This window comes from Eptatretus burgeri, chromosome 15 (genome assembly GCF_056783735.1).
Source record: "Eptatretus burgeri isolate ZD-2024b chromosome 15, Ebu_testis_v1, whole genome shotgun sequence".
Classification (NCBI taxonomy): Eukaryota; Metazoa; Chordata; class Myxini; order Myxiniformes; family Myxinidae; genus Eptatretus; species Eptatretus burgeri.
The window spans coordinates 11,954,820-11,970,638 of NC_140975.1; the positions used below are offsets into that span (position 1 = coordinate 11,954,820).

A 15,819-nucleotide genomic window follows, 5' to 3' on the forward strand; every position below is an offset into this window, starting at 1 on the left:
CGGCGTAAAACCTGTGCCAAATCACTATGCGGATCATACGGACGATCTGCTGTGGCGACCCCTAACGGGAGCAGCCGGAAGAAGAAGAAGGGGAGGAGGAGGAGGAGTTACCGCTGTTGTAATTCGAAATTTTTTCAAATATCAACTTTACTTCTTAGAAATTTAACGACTGTAAACGACTGTAAACAGATATGATAGCTGTGAACGTCCCGATTGAAGTCCGGCGTGCGCTGTCTTACTCGAAACATCAGAATGTTCGTTTTGGCCCGATGAACCGATTGCCATTAACTCGAACCCCTTCACGCTCAACACCACTCTGCCCCGCGCCCCCCCGCCGGAGTCTGCCCCGCGCCCCCCCGCCGGAGTCTGCCCCGCGCCCCCCCGCCGGAGTCTGCCCCGCGCCCCCGCCGGAGTCTGCCCCGCGCCCCCGCCGGAGTCTGCCCCGCGCCCCCGCCGGAGTCTGCCCCGCGCCCCCCGCCGGAGTCTGCCCCGCGCCCCCCCGCCGGAGTCTGCCCCGCGCCCCCCCGCCGGAGTCTGCCCCGCGCCCCCCGCCGGAGTCTGCCCCGCGCCCCCGCCGGAGTCTGCCCCGCGCCCCCCGCCGGAGTCTGCCCCGCGCCCCCCGCCGGAGTCTGCCCCGCGCCCCCGCCGGAGTCTGCCCCGCGCCCCCCGCCGGAGTCTGCCCCGCGCCCCCCGCCGGAGTCTGCCCCGCGCCCCCCGCCGGAGTCTGCCCCGCGCCCCCCGCCGGAGTCTGCCCCGCGCCCCCCCGCCGGAGTCTGCCCCGCGCCCCCCGCCGGAGTCTGCCCCGCGCCCCCCGCCGGAGTCTGCCCCGCGCCCCGTAGTCTGCCCCGCGCCCCCCCCGCCGGAGTCTGCCCCGCGCCCCCCACAGGAGTCTGCCCCGCCCCCCACCGTACCCTTGCCGCATCTGCTTCACTTCCAAAAAACAATGATTGACTCGCTTTGCTGCCATATTTGAAGATAAAGTGCAAAACGATTGTTCCCTTATATTGATTGCTTCCAACACAAAAAAAAACTGGAACAGCCACTCGGAAGAGCGCATACCTCCGCCAGGCTGATTCGTTTACGTTTTGTATCCCACTGATAGGCCGGATCTGGATTCGGACCTGAACCAACATTGAATCAGCTTGTTCTTGTCACCAAACCAACTCTTCCACCATGTTTCGTCGGAAACAGTCCAGAACTTTTTGACATATCGTGCTCGATATCGTTTTAACCCTATCTTATCGTTCAATGGTGAAGAATCACGAAAAAAAATCTCTTATCTGGATGCGGATTCGGATCTTCACCAAAATTCAGTGTTGCTGTGCTTGGCCAGTCACCGCCATCCGCAAAAACGATTGCTTGAAAACTGTGATGAAAAATCCTGTGACAGACAGACAAATAGCCAAATGCTACAGACCAACATACTTGGCGAAATTTTTTTTGCCAATTAATCAGACAGGGATGAAAACGTAATTTCCATCCACCTTCGGTGACAGAGGTAACTGGAAGGGCACTCGGTAGAGCGCATACCTCCACCACGTAATACCTTATCCACAAGAATATATCGGGCCCAATACATTTTTGAAATATTATGGTATACAGTACTATATCGTTTTTGGCCCTATCTCTCAGTGGTGAAGAATCACTTTTAAAAATTCCAGTAGTCGAATCCGGATCCGGATCTTCACCAAAATCGAATCGGTTTGTCCTTGTCACACACCGAACTGTCCACAAAATTTCATCCGGATCCGTCCACAACTTTTTGAGATATCCTGCACACAAACAAACAAACAAACAAACAAGCAGTCATCGACTGGTACTTACGAAATTGTCAACTTGACCTCTGACCTTGTCTAATAAAATCTGTCTCTCGAGAGAAGGTATTGACGCAAACCAGAAGTTTCTACGATGATTCTGTATCAAACCATCAAAAATCGTAACGTCGACCGAAGCATAAATCTCCATTTCTCCACGCAATTATTTTATATTATTTTATCAAAGTCACAAAACCATAATATTTGGCCGTCCACCAACAATCTTTACATAATCCGACGGCTCAGCGAGTCAGGCATGCGACAATAACATTTATTGGGATAAAAAATGACATTTAAACACCATCTTTATCGAAAACATCGTCAGCGCGCACACAGAAAACCTTAACGTTACTCAACGACACGTCTGCTCGAGCGCACTGCATCACGTGACGACTCGTGACGCGTCGAGTGAAATATTTTTATACAATCTTAAAACGTCTCCAAAACATCCGATTTTTACCAGAATTTCAACAACCGAGTTTTAAGCATCCTAAGCGATCGCAAAAACCGAAGACAAAATTAAAATCGAAGTTAAAACGAACTCGTAATGTCGAGCGAAGCAAAAATACTCCATTTCTCCACATGAATTTACGGAATTATGTTTGACCTCGCTGTGACCTTGACCTTTGACCGATTTTGACCAAAATCTAATCAGCGCTAGCCATCACCCTCCTGAATCACGTGGTATAATTTGACATTGGTAGTTTCTTCCGTTCTCGAGTTATCGTGCCTACACACAAACAAACAAACAGAAACGGAACTGATCAATATACAGTGGGGAGAACAAGTATTTGATACACTGCCGATTTTGCAGGTTTTCCCACTTACAAAGCACGTAGAGGTCTGTAATTTTTATCATTGGTACACGTCAACTGTGAAAGACGGAATCTAAAACAAAAATCCTGAAAATCACATTGTATGATTTTAAAATAATTTATTTGCATTTTATTGTATGAAATAAGTATTTGATACATCAGAAAAACAGAACTTAATATTTGGTACAGAAACCTTTGTTTGCAATTACAGAGATCAGACGTTTCCTGTAGTACTTAACCAGGTTTGCACAGACTGCAGCAGGGATTTTGGCCCACTCCTCCATACAGATCTTCTCCAGATCCTTCAGGTTTCGGGGCTGTCGCTGGGCAACACAGACCTTCAGCTCCCTCCAAAGATTTTCTATTGGGTTCAGGTCTGGAGAATGGCTAGGCCACTCCAGGACCTTGAGATGCTTCTTACGGAGCCACTCCTTAGTTGCCCTGGCTGTGTGTTTCGGGACGTTGTCATGCTGGAAGACCCAGCCACGCCCCATCTTCAATGCTCTTGTTGAGGGAAGGAGGTTGTTGGCTAAGATCTCGTGATACATGGCCCCATCCATCCTCCCCTCAATATGGTGTAGTCGTCCTGTCCCCTTTGCAGAAAAGCATCCCCAAAGAATGATGTTTCCACCTCCATGCTTCACGGTTGGGATGGTGTTCTTGGGGTTGTACTCATCCTTCTTCTTCCTCCAAACATGGCGAGTGGAGTTGAACCCAAAAAGCTCTATTTTGGTCTCAGACCACATGACCTTCTCCCATTCCTCCTCTGGATCATCCAGATGGTCATTGGCAAACTTCAGACAGGCCTGGACATGCGCTGGCTTGAGCAGAGGGACCTTGCGTGCACTGCAGGATTTTAATCCATGACGGCGTAGTGTGTTACTTATGGTTTTCTTTGATACCGTGGTCCCAGCTCTCTTCAGGTCATTGACCAGGTCCTGCCGTGTAGTTCTGGGCTGATGCCTCACCTTTCTCATGATCATTGAGGCTCCATGAGGTGAGATCTTGCATGGAGCCCCAGACCGAGGGAGATTGACTGTTATCTTGAACTTCTTCCATTTTCTAATAATTGTGCCAACAGTTGTTGCCTTCTCACCAAGCTGCTTGCCTATTGTCCTGTAGCCCATCCCAGCCTTGTGCAAGTCTACAATTTTGTCCCTGATGTCCTTAGACAGCTCTCTGGTCTTGCCCATTGTGGAGAGGTTGGAGTCTGATTGATTGAATGTGGACAGCTGTTTTTTATGCAGATAACGAGTTCAAACAGGTGCAGTTAATACAGGTAATGAGTGGAGAATGGGAGGGCTTCTTAAAGACAAAACTAACAGGTCTGTGAGAGCTGGAATTCTTACTGGTTGGTAGGTGATCAAATACTTATTTCATGCAATAAAATGCAAATTAATTATTTAAAAATCATACAATGTGATTTTCAGGATTTTTGTTTTAGACTCCGTCTTTCACAGTTGAAGTGTACCTATGATAAAAATTACAGACCTCTACGTGCTTTGTAAGTGGGAAAACCTGCAAAATCGACAGTGTATCAAATACTTGTTCTCCCCACTGTACTTACGAAATCTTTCCATTTCGTAAGTAACAAGCAGTCATAGACTGGTACTTACGAAATCGTCAACTTGACCTCTGACCTTGTCTAATAAAAGCTGCCTCCAGAGAAGGTAGCGACGCAAACCAGAAGTTTCTACGATGACTCTGTACCAAACCATCAAAAATCGAATATTTGACCTCACTGTGACCTTGACCTTTGATCGATTTTGACCAAAATCTAATCAGCACTAGCCATCACCCTCCTGAATCACGTGGTGTAATTTGACATTGGTAGCTTCTTCCGTTCTCGAGTTATCGTGCCTACAAACAAACACACAAACACACAAACAGATGACGGAAGTCATCAATATCTTCTGAAACGCAAAAGAAACTTACCACTTGTTTGAAATGTAATAAAATTGTAACAGTTCAAAATAAAACAAACCAACAATTGCTCATTTAATTGAAACATTGGCATTTTATTGATGACATGTCAAGTTTTTGACCAAGATACACCATCTCATAAGTTTGTTCTACAGTGCAGAACAGCACAGGGTGCAATATCAGTCCCCTTTCAATAGCGTGTGGCCACCATTGTTTTGGATACAGGCAGTGAGTGCATTGTCGGCACATCCTGCCTACCAGTCTTTGGATGGATTGCTGCTGGATTCTGTCCCACTCAGTCATCAATGTCTGAAGCCATCTGACTTATGACCATCTGCCTGTCCTGCCTTGCAGTGGTGACTCTTGGCCTCCCTGATAGAGGTCTGTCATCTGCAGAGTTGTGGAAGGTGTCTCTGTCCACCAGGGCCGATATGATCTGGTGCGAACAGCCAAGGCGACGTGCCACCTCACGGTAGCCCAATCCGCCTTGCAGTATGCCCAAGGCACACTGCCGTTGATCCCTTGACAATCGTGGCATGTTGATTGAAATGCCCATTTTGCACTGTCCTTTTTAAAGCCAATATCAAGACATCACGTGCAGCTCATTAAAATCATACCATACCCCTTGGCTAATCACTGACAGTCAAAACGGCTGTTCAACAGCTGTGCTATGAAGTGACCATCGAAGGTTCAAGTGACCATCCGTGACCGTTTTGTCTGACAGTGAGGACACTATTGTCCACAAATAGGTTCACACATTTACTACACGCAGTTATTGTTGATATTTGAAGGTTTAAAAGGTGGTAAGTTTCTTTTGCGTTTAAAGATTTCGTAAGTAACAAACAGACAGACAGACATGAAAATATAACCGCCTTCACCTTCAGTGACAGAGGTAATCTTACTATAATTCACCGTCTGTCCATCTGTCTGTTCCCAGGTACTGCAAAAACGGCTGAACCGATCACAACCATTTTTTTGGGTGTGTAATCCTGAGACCCCTTGGAGTAAAATAGGCATAAATATAATAACATGACCCCCCTTGACGGCTCCCAAAGGGAGCGGGTGCTTCTTGTAATTCCAATGCAAACACTTGTTGCTTTAAAAAGTGTTTTAAATGAAAAATATAAACTTTTTTTTTTCAGTATTCGAATGATTTGGTGCTGGTAAAATTGTACCTTTATTCCTGTACAAAGAACTCCTTTATATTAAAGCATTTTCATTCGTTTTCTTGCAGTAAGTCCGTGAAAGTTCACTTATCCCTCCTTTTTGCAGAATGAAATCCCTCTTGCTTCACTGTTGTTCGGAGATTTTTCAGACCCTCAATGCACTTCTGTCGCTCAGCGACTTGGTAAGTCTTTAGACCAAGACGAATGTAAATGAAAATATTTTGTCGATACCTGTGTACATCTCTCCAACAATTCGATGGTAAAGTTCAAACTTCATGTTGGTCACCCTTCATATCCGAAGACTGCCTTTCTCACGTGACATGCGAACAACCTGGGAACATGAGGTTGATTGTGGTGTAGGAGCCGCTGAACAAGACAACAACCACACTTTGAGACAAGTGGTGTAACCTGGTGTTAAGGGATACCTGAGAACACTGGACTACCTGCTAACCTTGGTTTTAGGCAGCAATTTGCAGTTTGTTCCGGGTGCTGGTGATGACTCACCTGTTCTTGTCAAAGACCCTGGGATCTTTAAGGTACATCAATGACCAGTGCGGGCAGACCGGTCCTCCAGCTTATCATCACTCCCATAGACGTCGAACACATTGATGAATTGCCCACCCTGTGAAATGCAAGGATGGTGGTTTATAGCCGGGTCAAGATTCAAACGCATGCCGGGCAGCACATATGCGAGTGTGCATACCTCTGGGCTCTCCTTGCCAGCACATGAAAACACCAAATAAGAAATGAAATTGCACAGTTGACCCGTGTCAATGAAAAGGGCAGCATGCAGAGTTGACTGTATTTGATTTTGATCACTTGTTGAGTCAATTAGCAATTTTGAAGTCTCTCCTGAGAAAAATTCCCAAACTTATTTGTCGTCGTACTTTATTGTTGTTTGTTTTCTATAATTAAAATTACTCGTACTATATAATTGATGTGTTCCCAAATGTTCTCCACAGCCAGGCGGATGGAAAAGCAGGTGTTTATCTCATTGAGCCTCCCGGGGTTCAGCAGTGACGGTGTGCAGGCTGTAGAAGCCTTACTGAAGACTGAGATGGAGAAAAACCCCGAGAAGTTCTGAACACACCAAATTAAAGACTAAAGGGACACTCGCTCTGACTCGGGTCAACCCAAAGGTTGGCAAAACATTAATAAGTCCATAATATTCCTGATTTAAATACTGGCTTAATCTGCCACCACATGGTCATTGCGAGCTGAGTGGTTGGTTGTCTGCAATATTAATATTAAATGTATAATGCAGTCTTTATGAAGTCCTTTAAATTTGCTGATACCTTCCCTGGTCATATCCCCAAATTCACGAATGGGCAAGGTTGGTGTTGGCCTTAGCTTTTTTATTTCACTGCCCAGTGTCCTCAGGAAGCCTTTGTGCAAGATTTCAGTGGATCACATTAGACCTACTGGATGTTCTGCTATTTGTTGAGAGCATGAGGGGTTAATAGGATGACTTCGAGGTACGCACACTCGCCTCTAACCGGTCTACCCTGGGTTTGAATCCCAACCCAGCTTTAAGCTGTCATCCCCTTGTTTCACGGGCAGTGCGATTCATCAATGTATGTGCCATCCCTCAGATGGATGTTAACCGGGCATCCCATTTACCAGCATTAGTGAGTGGACATTAAAGATCCCATGATGTCCTTCGCAAAGAGTCATTGAGCTATTGCTGGCACCCTGAACAAATTACAAATTTTCTTTGCAAACACAGGCTGATGCTTTCTCTCTGTAGTCAGCAGGACAATGAAGGAGAAATCCCCCTTCCCACCCTCCACCCCCTTAACGAGATGCCATGGGATTTGTCATTGCACCATCTTCTAAATACCGAGAGTCTGAGGTGAGGAAGCAGCAGTATGACGACAAATACGTTTGGGAATTTTTCTCAGGAGCTACTTCAAAATTGCTAAATACTGAGGTGAGGAAGCAGCATGTACCATATTTTTTTAAGTCTTTGGAATGATCCGGCCAGGGTCGGAATCGAAACTCCAGCCTCTTCAACTCTGTGCCCGCTCTACCCAAAACTTCATCGAAAGTTGTATTGTTCCAATCGTGAAGGATTATCTCGCCTTCCATCTGTATTAACCGAATCATAAAAAAGGAAATGCAAGAGAGTTCATAGAGCACCTTACCCCACACAGTCTTGAGAAGCGTCTTTCCAACTCTTGCTCGCGATCTGTATTAAAACTTTGTTCGTTAACTTTGAATAGCGATGGCAACTATACGAAGCTGACGGGTCAAATGGAACAATACAGAGTTGAACCTTCTGCCAACTCTTCTGGGAGAAACTAATGATTTTGAAACAATCTTTGAGAGAAGGCTACACTAAACAAACAGATTATTTTGGATGAAGTTGGCTGCCGTTGCATCACTTGGCACCGCCATTTTGTCTAAATCTTGCTGTTACTCCACCATCAGAGCATGTGGCACATTTGATTGGTCGAGATGGCGTACAATTTTGTGCAAGTACTACTAAACTGGAGGTTTTTGGAAGTGCAAACGAGTCGATTTGTCATTTACAGTGTTCAAGTATATAATTCAATTGAAATTTTAAAAAAGGTTTTCATGGTTGTAGAAAAAAAAAAATCTTGCACTGAAGGTTTACCACCGTTGATGCAGTGTCTAATTCCACCACCTTATTTAACACGTTACATTAGTTATCCGTGCCTGTTTTTGTGTCTTTTATGACACCCTTAAAACAATAAGTTTCATCTTTCGAATGATTTAAAATTTTTCTCGACTAGCAGACAGGCTGAAGCAATCGCTTTACACGGATTTACAAGGAAATCTAACACAGGTGGAGGCCATTCAGCCCATCATGCCTGCACAAACACCACACCAATTTATCAACACAAGATCCAAGGAAGAAATTGCAAAAAAATGTATTTAATTAATGAAATTTATGTATTTGGGTTTTTTTGTATTTTTTTTTTCTTTTCTTCCCCTCAGGTGAGGGGGTATGGACTTGGTTAAAAACACACATCAACCACACACCACCCCTTGACAAGACCCCCACCAACAACATTCCGTACACATGCACACCATCACCCATCAATGCTCAAACTCCCTAAAAGTCTTATCAACATCCCTATACCCCTAAATCTCCATAACTTCCAGGTACCTATCTAATTCTAATTTAAACTTATCTACTGTTTTTGCTGTGACTACCTTTCCAGGGAGACCATTCCATGCATTAACTCCTCTCTGAGTGAAAGTCCCCTGCCGAAAGGCCCTGTCACACCTTGACGTTTTAGCCAGCGTATGGCAATGTATCAAAATGTATGTAAAACGCTGGCGTACGCTGAACTATTGATCTTTTTTTTCAGTTTTGGGCGTATTCATAACGAGTTGGACGTATGCATAATGTATTACTAACGTACACAGAACGTTTCGATAACTTATACCAACAAATGCTTAGCGTGTTGTCGGCGTTCATAACCTATGCCCAACGATAGTCTAACTTATGCATAGCGCATGGCAGCGTATCGCTGACGATCACGTGGCGTAGCCTATTAATAGGCTGCCGCTCAACGATTTAAAGGCCCCGTCACACCTTGACGATTTAGCCAGCATATGCCGACGTATGAAAAATTTGTCTAAAATGCTGGCACACGTCGAATACGTTATGGGTAAGTTTTGTATACGTTAAGAGCACGCTGAAGCATGCTGGCATACGTCGTAGTACGCCGAGCTCGTTGACAAATTTTAAGCATGCTCAAAATTTTTCGACGTATGCCAGCGTATGACTCGCACATTCCGCATACGCTTGCCATAAGTTGTAGGCACGTTATGCGAACGTTGACACTTCGATTTCTAGTGCGGTTATAATATAATTAAAAGGCTGCCACTCAACGATTTAAATCATAACCGCACTAGAAATCGAAGTGTCAACATCACCGTCATGCCGAAGAAAAAAAAAAAAAACCATGGAGTCTGGAACACTGACGGGTTCCTCCTGTGAACCACATTTTTATCTACCAATTCCCTTAAACGCTGCCAATACGGTAGCTGTAAGTTAGAAACACGTTCAGTCAGTTCTGTGGTCGTCTGGAAGACGTCAATATGCGTTGGAGATACGTTACTCGTAGGTTCAAAACACGTTACTCATAGGTTAGAAATAACTTTCGGGTACGCTAAACATTACCTCGACGTGTGTCAACGATCGCATAACGTGCCTACAACTTATGGCCAGCGTATGCGGAACGTGTGAGTCGTACGCTGGCATACGTCGAAAATTTTTGAGCATGCTTAAAATTTGTCGACGAGCTCGGCGGACTACGACGTATACCAGTGTGCTTCAGCGTGTACTTAACGTATACAAAACTTACCCATAACGTATTTGACGTGTGCCAGCGTTTGACACATTTTTCATACGTCTGCATACGCTGGCTGAATCGTCAAGGTGTGACAAGGCCTTTACTACCGTCTTCACTCTCTTCTTCACTCTCAGGCACCCCTGGGCCTATCACTGTCTACTCTGTTGAACAATTCATCTGCACTTATTTTATCTGTACCTTTCATTATCTTAAATATCTCTATCATATCTCCTCGTAACCACCTTCTTTCCAGTGTATAAAATTCCTGTCTCCTTCAGCCACTCCTCATAGCTGAGTCGAGCTAGGCCTGTAATAAATCTAGTAGCCCTGCGCTGAACCCTCTCCATGGCATCTATGGCCTTCCGGAACTGTGGTGACAAGAACTGTACACAATATTCTAGATGTTGTTGTTCGTCTTTCGGCTGCTCCCGTTAGGGGTCGCCACAGTGGATCATCCATTATGATCCCCATTCTGATTTGGCATAGGTTTTACGCCGGATGCCCTTCCTGACGCAAACCTGGTCGCCTCTTACGACACAAGGATAAGGATTGGGTTTCGCCATTATTCCGGACTGCCCTACACCCTCTCATAGCGCGGCCCAGCACAGAGCGCCCATCCTCAAGCGATCCTCCAACCCAAGCCTCCGAGTGGCCGGATTACAGGTGCATGCCACTACGCCCGGTACACAATATTCTAGATGTTTCCCTCACTAAATTCCTGTACAATGTTAACACCACCTCTTTTGATTTATAATGATCCCCCTCTGAATACAAACTAAAACCCTATTTGTTTTACCTGTAGCTGCCTGGCACTGTGCTGCCCGCTTACCTCCCGTATGTATTACCACCCCCAGATCCTTCTCTTGTGTGACACGCTCCAAAATTATCCCTTGCATCCTGTAATGTATTTTAATTGTTCTTTTCATTCCCCAACACCTTACACTTGCTCAGGTTAAATTACATCTGCCAATCTTTTGCCCAATCTATGCAAGTATCAATACTCTCTTGTATCTGTTCACCACCCCATCTGCTATCCACCTCACCTCCAAGCGCAAGTATCAATACTCTCTTGTAGCTGTTCACCACCCCATCTGCTATCCACCTCACCTCCACGCTTTGTGTCATCTGCAAATTTGGAAAGCTTACTCTTTACCCCATTATCCAAATTGTTGATGTAAAGTGCACGCGTTATCGTGAATGTGCATGCGTGCTCGGGATGAGGTTACATACAATTTGCTGAATTCAGAGCCAACGTTCTGCTAAACTGCAGGTTCGTGTTCCGATTCATGTTCCGCAGTGTTCAAAATATAAAATTCACCTGAGATTATGTAGTTCCTCAATCACATAAATAAACTGACAGACAGAGTGAACCAATTGCTTAACCCCACTTTACACCATGCACAGGGTGGGGGGAAGGGAGGAGGGGTAAAAAGGGTCTGGTTATAATTAGAGACTCTATAAATGATGTATTTTTAGCAGATTACAGCATTTAATACAAAATCAAAAAAGGTGATAACAGTTGAGGTGCAAAGAGACATTTATTTATTTTTTTATTGTTTTCTTTTTTTTTTTTGTTTTTTTTTTAACACTACAACTTACAAAACACTCATTCAACTGTAGTGGTAAACCTGAGATAGCCTCGGGTGCTGCACCCAAATACTCGTCCGTGAGGCTCAAGTTGCTATTTAACCACCCAGACAACATCAGAAGCCTCCAAACCAAGTACCTTCCATCAACCACCACCACGACCATGATCCTTCCACATGGGGGTGATTGAAGCTGCACCATTCGGTGTATAATGAACTCGAAGAAGATGCACTGTGTTTTTTAATGCAGCTATAATTAGCATGTTCATCGAACGTGCAGCTCATCTTGGTTGACAAGCTAACCTTGGCTTGCAGCAAGCAGTTTGATTCAGAACAACAGTTCTTAATTGGAAGCACAAGCCTTCGACAAATTGTGGAAGATGAGAAAGGAGCTCGGGTGGCAGCCTCAAGTGGAATGAGTTCATAATACTCCACACGCTCTCACACATGGCTCCATAATTTTTACATCATACATAAATTAGTGAGCAGCATGTGACAGGAGATCATGGAACCTTCAACACTCGTTTGGGAGTAATTGCAGCACCGAGCTGTACAGCTGGACTCAGCCTTAGATCTGTTTGGACCGTGACATTTTGATTAGATTGTGGAAAGTGCTAGAACCAGACATTAAACCGTCTGGGGGTTATTTATATAAAAAAAATAATAATAATAAACATCTTACTCAAGCAATACCAACTCACTGAGCAACTGAAATTAGAGAAGTGCTTTACAGGTGTAAATAACATCTCAGACATCTCACAAGCTGCAACTTGAACTCCAAAGCGCAGTTATGGCTAAAAACTGTGTTCATATTTTAATGCATAAACCAAGGACATTTTCTTTGGCTGGTGTGAATCTTTTATAGCTACTAAACATCTAAATCACACCTTCTTGAAATGACCCAGTCATTAGCTGCGGAGCAGTTTTTTAGTGAATGCTTCATTTGGTGAATGAATGACAAAGGGAACTCGGTGAGGGAATTGGATGTCCACATATGAAGCTATGCTCGGCTCATAAACAGCAGATCAGAGCAGTCGGTAGTTTCCGCTTCCAAGGGTTCCAACACGAGAAGCCACTAAATGAGCTGCAATTCAAGTCCAATGCAGATAAAGTCCCAAAGAAAAACTGGTGTTGTTGGTTTTATTTTTACATTGGGGAGTGTGCATTGGCTCCATCACACCGAGTGCATATGATTTCTCTCCACATCATCACAGTATGCTATATCATTGGTGGAGAAGATACGTCGGTGGCTGCGGCTACGTGATGGTGTTAGTGGCAATGGAAGGACGTCGGGATGAGGCCATCGTGAGGTAGCTTCAAAACCATCACTTGCCGTAGAAAAGCTTCGACCACTCCCAAAAGTCGTGAAGTCTGTCCTCGATTCAGGAATTGGCACTGCCACCAATAGAGTCATCCTATTTTCTGTGCCAGTGGTATTTCTAACCGCATTTATCCACCTACCTTCTATCTCATCCCTCGGTAGTGAAAGAGCAATCCTGCTGCCATCCTCCACTGGTATCCCACCGGGCAAGTCCCATTTAATGGCCGATCTTTCAACATCCGTTGGGTCTTTCATTTCTATTGTACTTTCACCGACAGGTTCCTGCCGTTTGACATCCTGTGCCAAAGTGATGCCATTCGTAGACTTTGACCTCCCTTCCACCACATTGTCCTTCAGTGGCAAATTACAAGGCTCAAAGACCATATCTTCATCATCGTTTTGACTGCTGGGTCCAGCTGTGGTGGGACTCAGAAGGTGGTTGAAGTACTCCGCAGCAAGTGATGAGGCCCGTCCACCAACGTTGGCTATGGCACTCATAGCGAGGCTGGCACGACGAGAGGCAAACAACGCAGGGCGCCTAAAGCTTTCACCCTGTAACAGGCCATCTGGAAGCATCTTTTTACGGCTCTCAGGCAGCAGCAGCAGTGACAAGAGTGAGAGAAGAGAGAGAGCAACAAAAACTAGACGGTACAGGAAGAACCCACGGTGGTTGTGTAGGTCCATGACCGCAACGGTAAGGCGACCAAACGTTCCTCCCGCGAGCGCAAGGCCCAGTCCAGCACCTCTACGGCAGTGGGTAAGAAATAAAATTAATGAGTGTGATGGCTTAGAAGAATAGCAAAGAAAGGGAGTGAAATATGAGTTATGTTGGATACTGCTGGACTGGAACCAAAAAAAAAAAAACAACAAAAAACACAAGGTCACATACCTGACAACTGTCGGAGTAACCTCAGAAGAAAAGAAGAGTGACATCATGGTGACGGCATATGAGAAGAACAGGCCAAAAAGAGATAATGCCACATTGAGCAAGGGATCCAGGTCTGGGAGGGAAATATGCAAAACATAACATTAGATGGAGAGATATATGTGATAACATGAGAATGGAATCCTGGGATAGGTCAGAGAGAAAGGCATCACAACAATGACAACATGCAATCAGAAATAATTGTCATGGATTATAGTTGAACCCTGTGATGAAGTTGATTTAAAATGAACTTGAAAGAATAAGATAAAGATATGAAATGATAAAGATTTGATATCTTTATCTATTTGATAAAGAATGAAACAGAATAGGAAGTAATGAGAAAATAATGGAGGAAACTGAGGACTCCCTTCTTACAGCTGGCAAGAACAAGTAGCAGTAGTTGGCTGGTCCCAGTAGCGAACATGCCAGCCAGTAGGGTGGCACGACGACCGAATCGTTCACCTAGTAGCATAACCACCACGCAGGCAGCTCCGGCAGTCCCGGTATCCGAAAAGTACAGGAAAAAGAATGTGGCCTTGCTGTCCCTGATGGCCCGTGCAAAGCAATGGTTTATGGCATAACCAATGAATCTGAAGGGTCATGAAGGATCATACAATCGTTTGAGTGACTTCAGCTTCCAGGTTATACACATATTTGAGCCCGACATCATATTGCCACAAGGTTTATTACCCATTTATCTCTAACATGGACAACAAATATGTGCTTTTAAAAACTTGGTCTTGTTAGGTCTTTGCAGTTCAAGTGTAAAAACGAAAGAATAATGTAACAGTTGTGGCGTCGAAGGGAATCTCTGTGCCTCTTAACAGAGGATGTCTCCCAAAGAAAGATGTCGTATGACCGAAAGTAGTCAAGGTGAAAATCGCCGTATCGTATACAGCCGGGGTGGTTGCTGGTTTGCATCATTGCTGGGAACGTGGCAGTACCGTGTACGGCTGCTGTACTCCCTAAAAGTAAGAGCATGAATTTGGAATTTGTTTAGAGTGACGTCTGTTTCTCGCCTACTCTTCATGAAGACACCGTGGGATATTTTACGTCCATTCGAGGAACGGCACATACATTGATAACTCGCTCTGCCTGTGAAACACCAGGGTAGCAGTTTATCGCTGCCCCAACATTCAAACTCAGGCTAAAAATCTCAGACGAATGTGCCTACCTCTAAGTTATCCTGCCAACTCCAAGGTGAAAATGTAATCCAATAACGTCCAAACTTTGAACAGCACCAAGTGCCAATTTTAGCCGTTGTCAATGTCTGGGCCATTACTGCAGCAAATTTGTACCCAGCCACGGTTTTTGTTTATTTATTTGAAACGCATTCCCTACATCACACTTGGCTCATGAGGATGTCAGAGAGGTGGGAGAGGAAGGCGAGATGAGGTTTTGTTTTTGGTTACCCGCATGAAGGCCATGGTTAAACATGCCATCCCCAGACTTATGCCAGCTTCGTGCCATGCTTGTGCTTGTGTGGCACTCTGGCAAAAACACTGTTCAACAACTAATACTGTGATGTTCAACGTGGAGTGCAACATTTCTACAAAAGGGGTGCCAACATACATATGGTAGGACAGATTTAGCAATTTACGGTTGCCTCGGCTCTCTGTTTGCCAGAAATGCACGTTTTGCTGATGAAATAAAAGTAATTGCATTCATTCACAACAGGGCTGACAGGATGGCCTAGACCAAGAGGTATGCACACTCACCTCCAAGCTGTTTAGGCTGGGTTTGAATCCCGACCCAGCTATAAACTGTCAAAAAGCTACATAAATCGAGCTATAAAACAGTTTCACAGGCAGGGTGATTCATCAATGTGTGTGCTGTCGCTCGGATGGACGTTAAACGGGCGACACGTCTGTGCATTCATTGGTGGACATTAAATATCCCATTGTGTCCTTTGCGAAGAGTATGCGAGCTATAGCCGGCACC

At 45.0% G+C, this 15,819-nt stretch overlaps 2 protein-coding genes across 3 annotated transcripts in view; one reads left to right on the forward strand and one right to left on the reverse strand.

Annotated features, from left to right (window-relative positions):
- Positions 1 to 6,986, forward strand: part of PSMG4 (proteasome assembly chaperone 4) — a 7,854-nt gene extending 868 nt beyond the window's left edge. Inside the window, exons 2-3 of the mRNA XM_085856916.1 lie at positions 5,825 to 5,900; positions 6,681 to 6,986. Of these exons, the coding sequence (XP_085713042.1) occupies positions 5,825 to 5,900; positions 6,681 to 6,802 (198 nt within the window). The 3' untranslated portion in view covers positions 6,803 to 6,986. The remainder of the gene's footprint in view (positions 1 to 5,824; positions 5,901 to 6,680) is intronic.
- A 4,575-nt stretch (positions 6,987 to 11,561) lies between these two features.
- The window catches only part of SLC22A23 (solute carrier family 22 member 23), a 36,348-nt gene continuing 32,090 nt past the window's right edge, over positions 11,562 to 15,819 (reverse strand). For both annotated transcript variants that reach the window (XM_085856910.1, XM_085856911.1), the window contains exons 7-9: positions 14,254 to 14,468; positions 13,843 to 13,954; positions 11,562 to 13,698 (exon numbers count right to left, since the gene is read on the reverse strand). In XM_085856910.1, the coding sequence (XP_085713036.1) occupies positions 12,807 to 13,698; positions 13,843 to 13,954; positions 14,254 to 14,468 (1,219 nt within the window). In that variant the 3' untranslated portion in view covers positions 11,562 to 12,806. The remainder of the gene's footprint in view (positions 13,699 to 13,842; positions 13,955 to 14,253; positions 14,469 to 15,819) is intronic.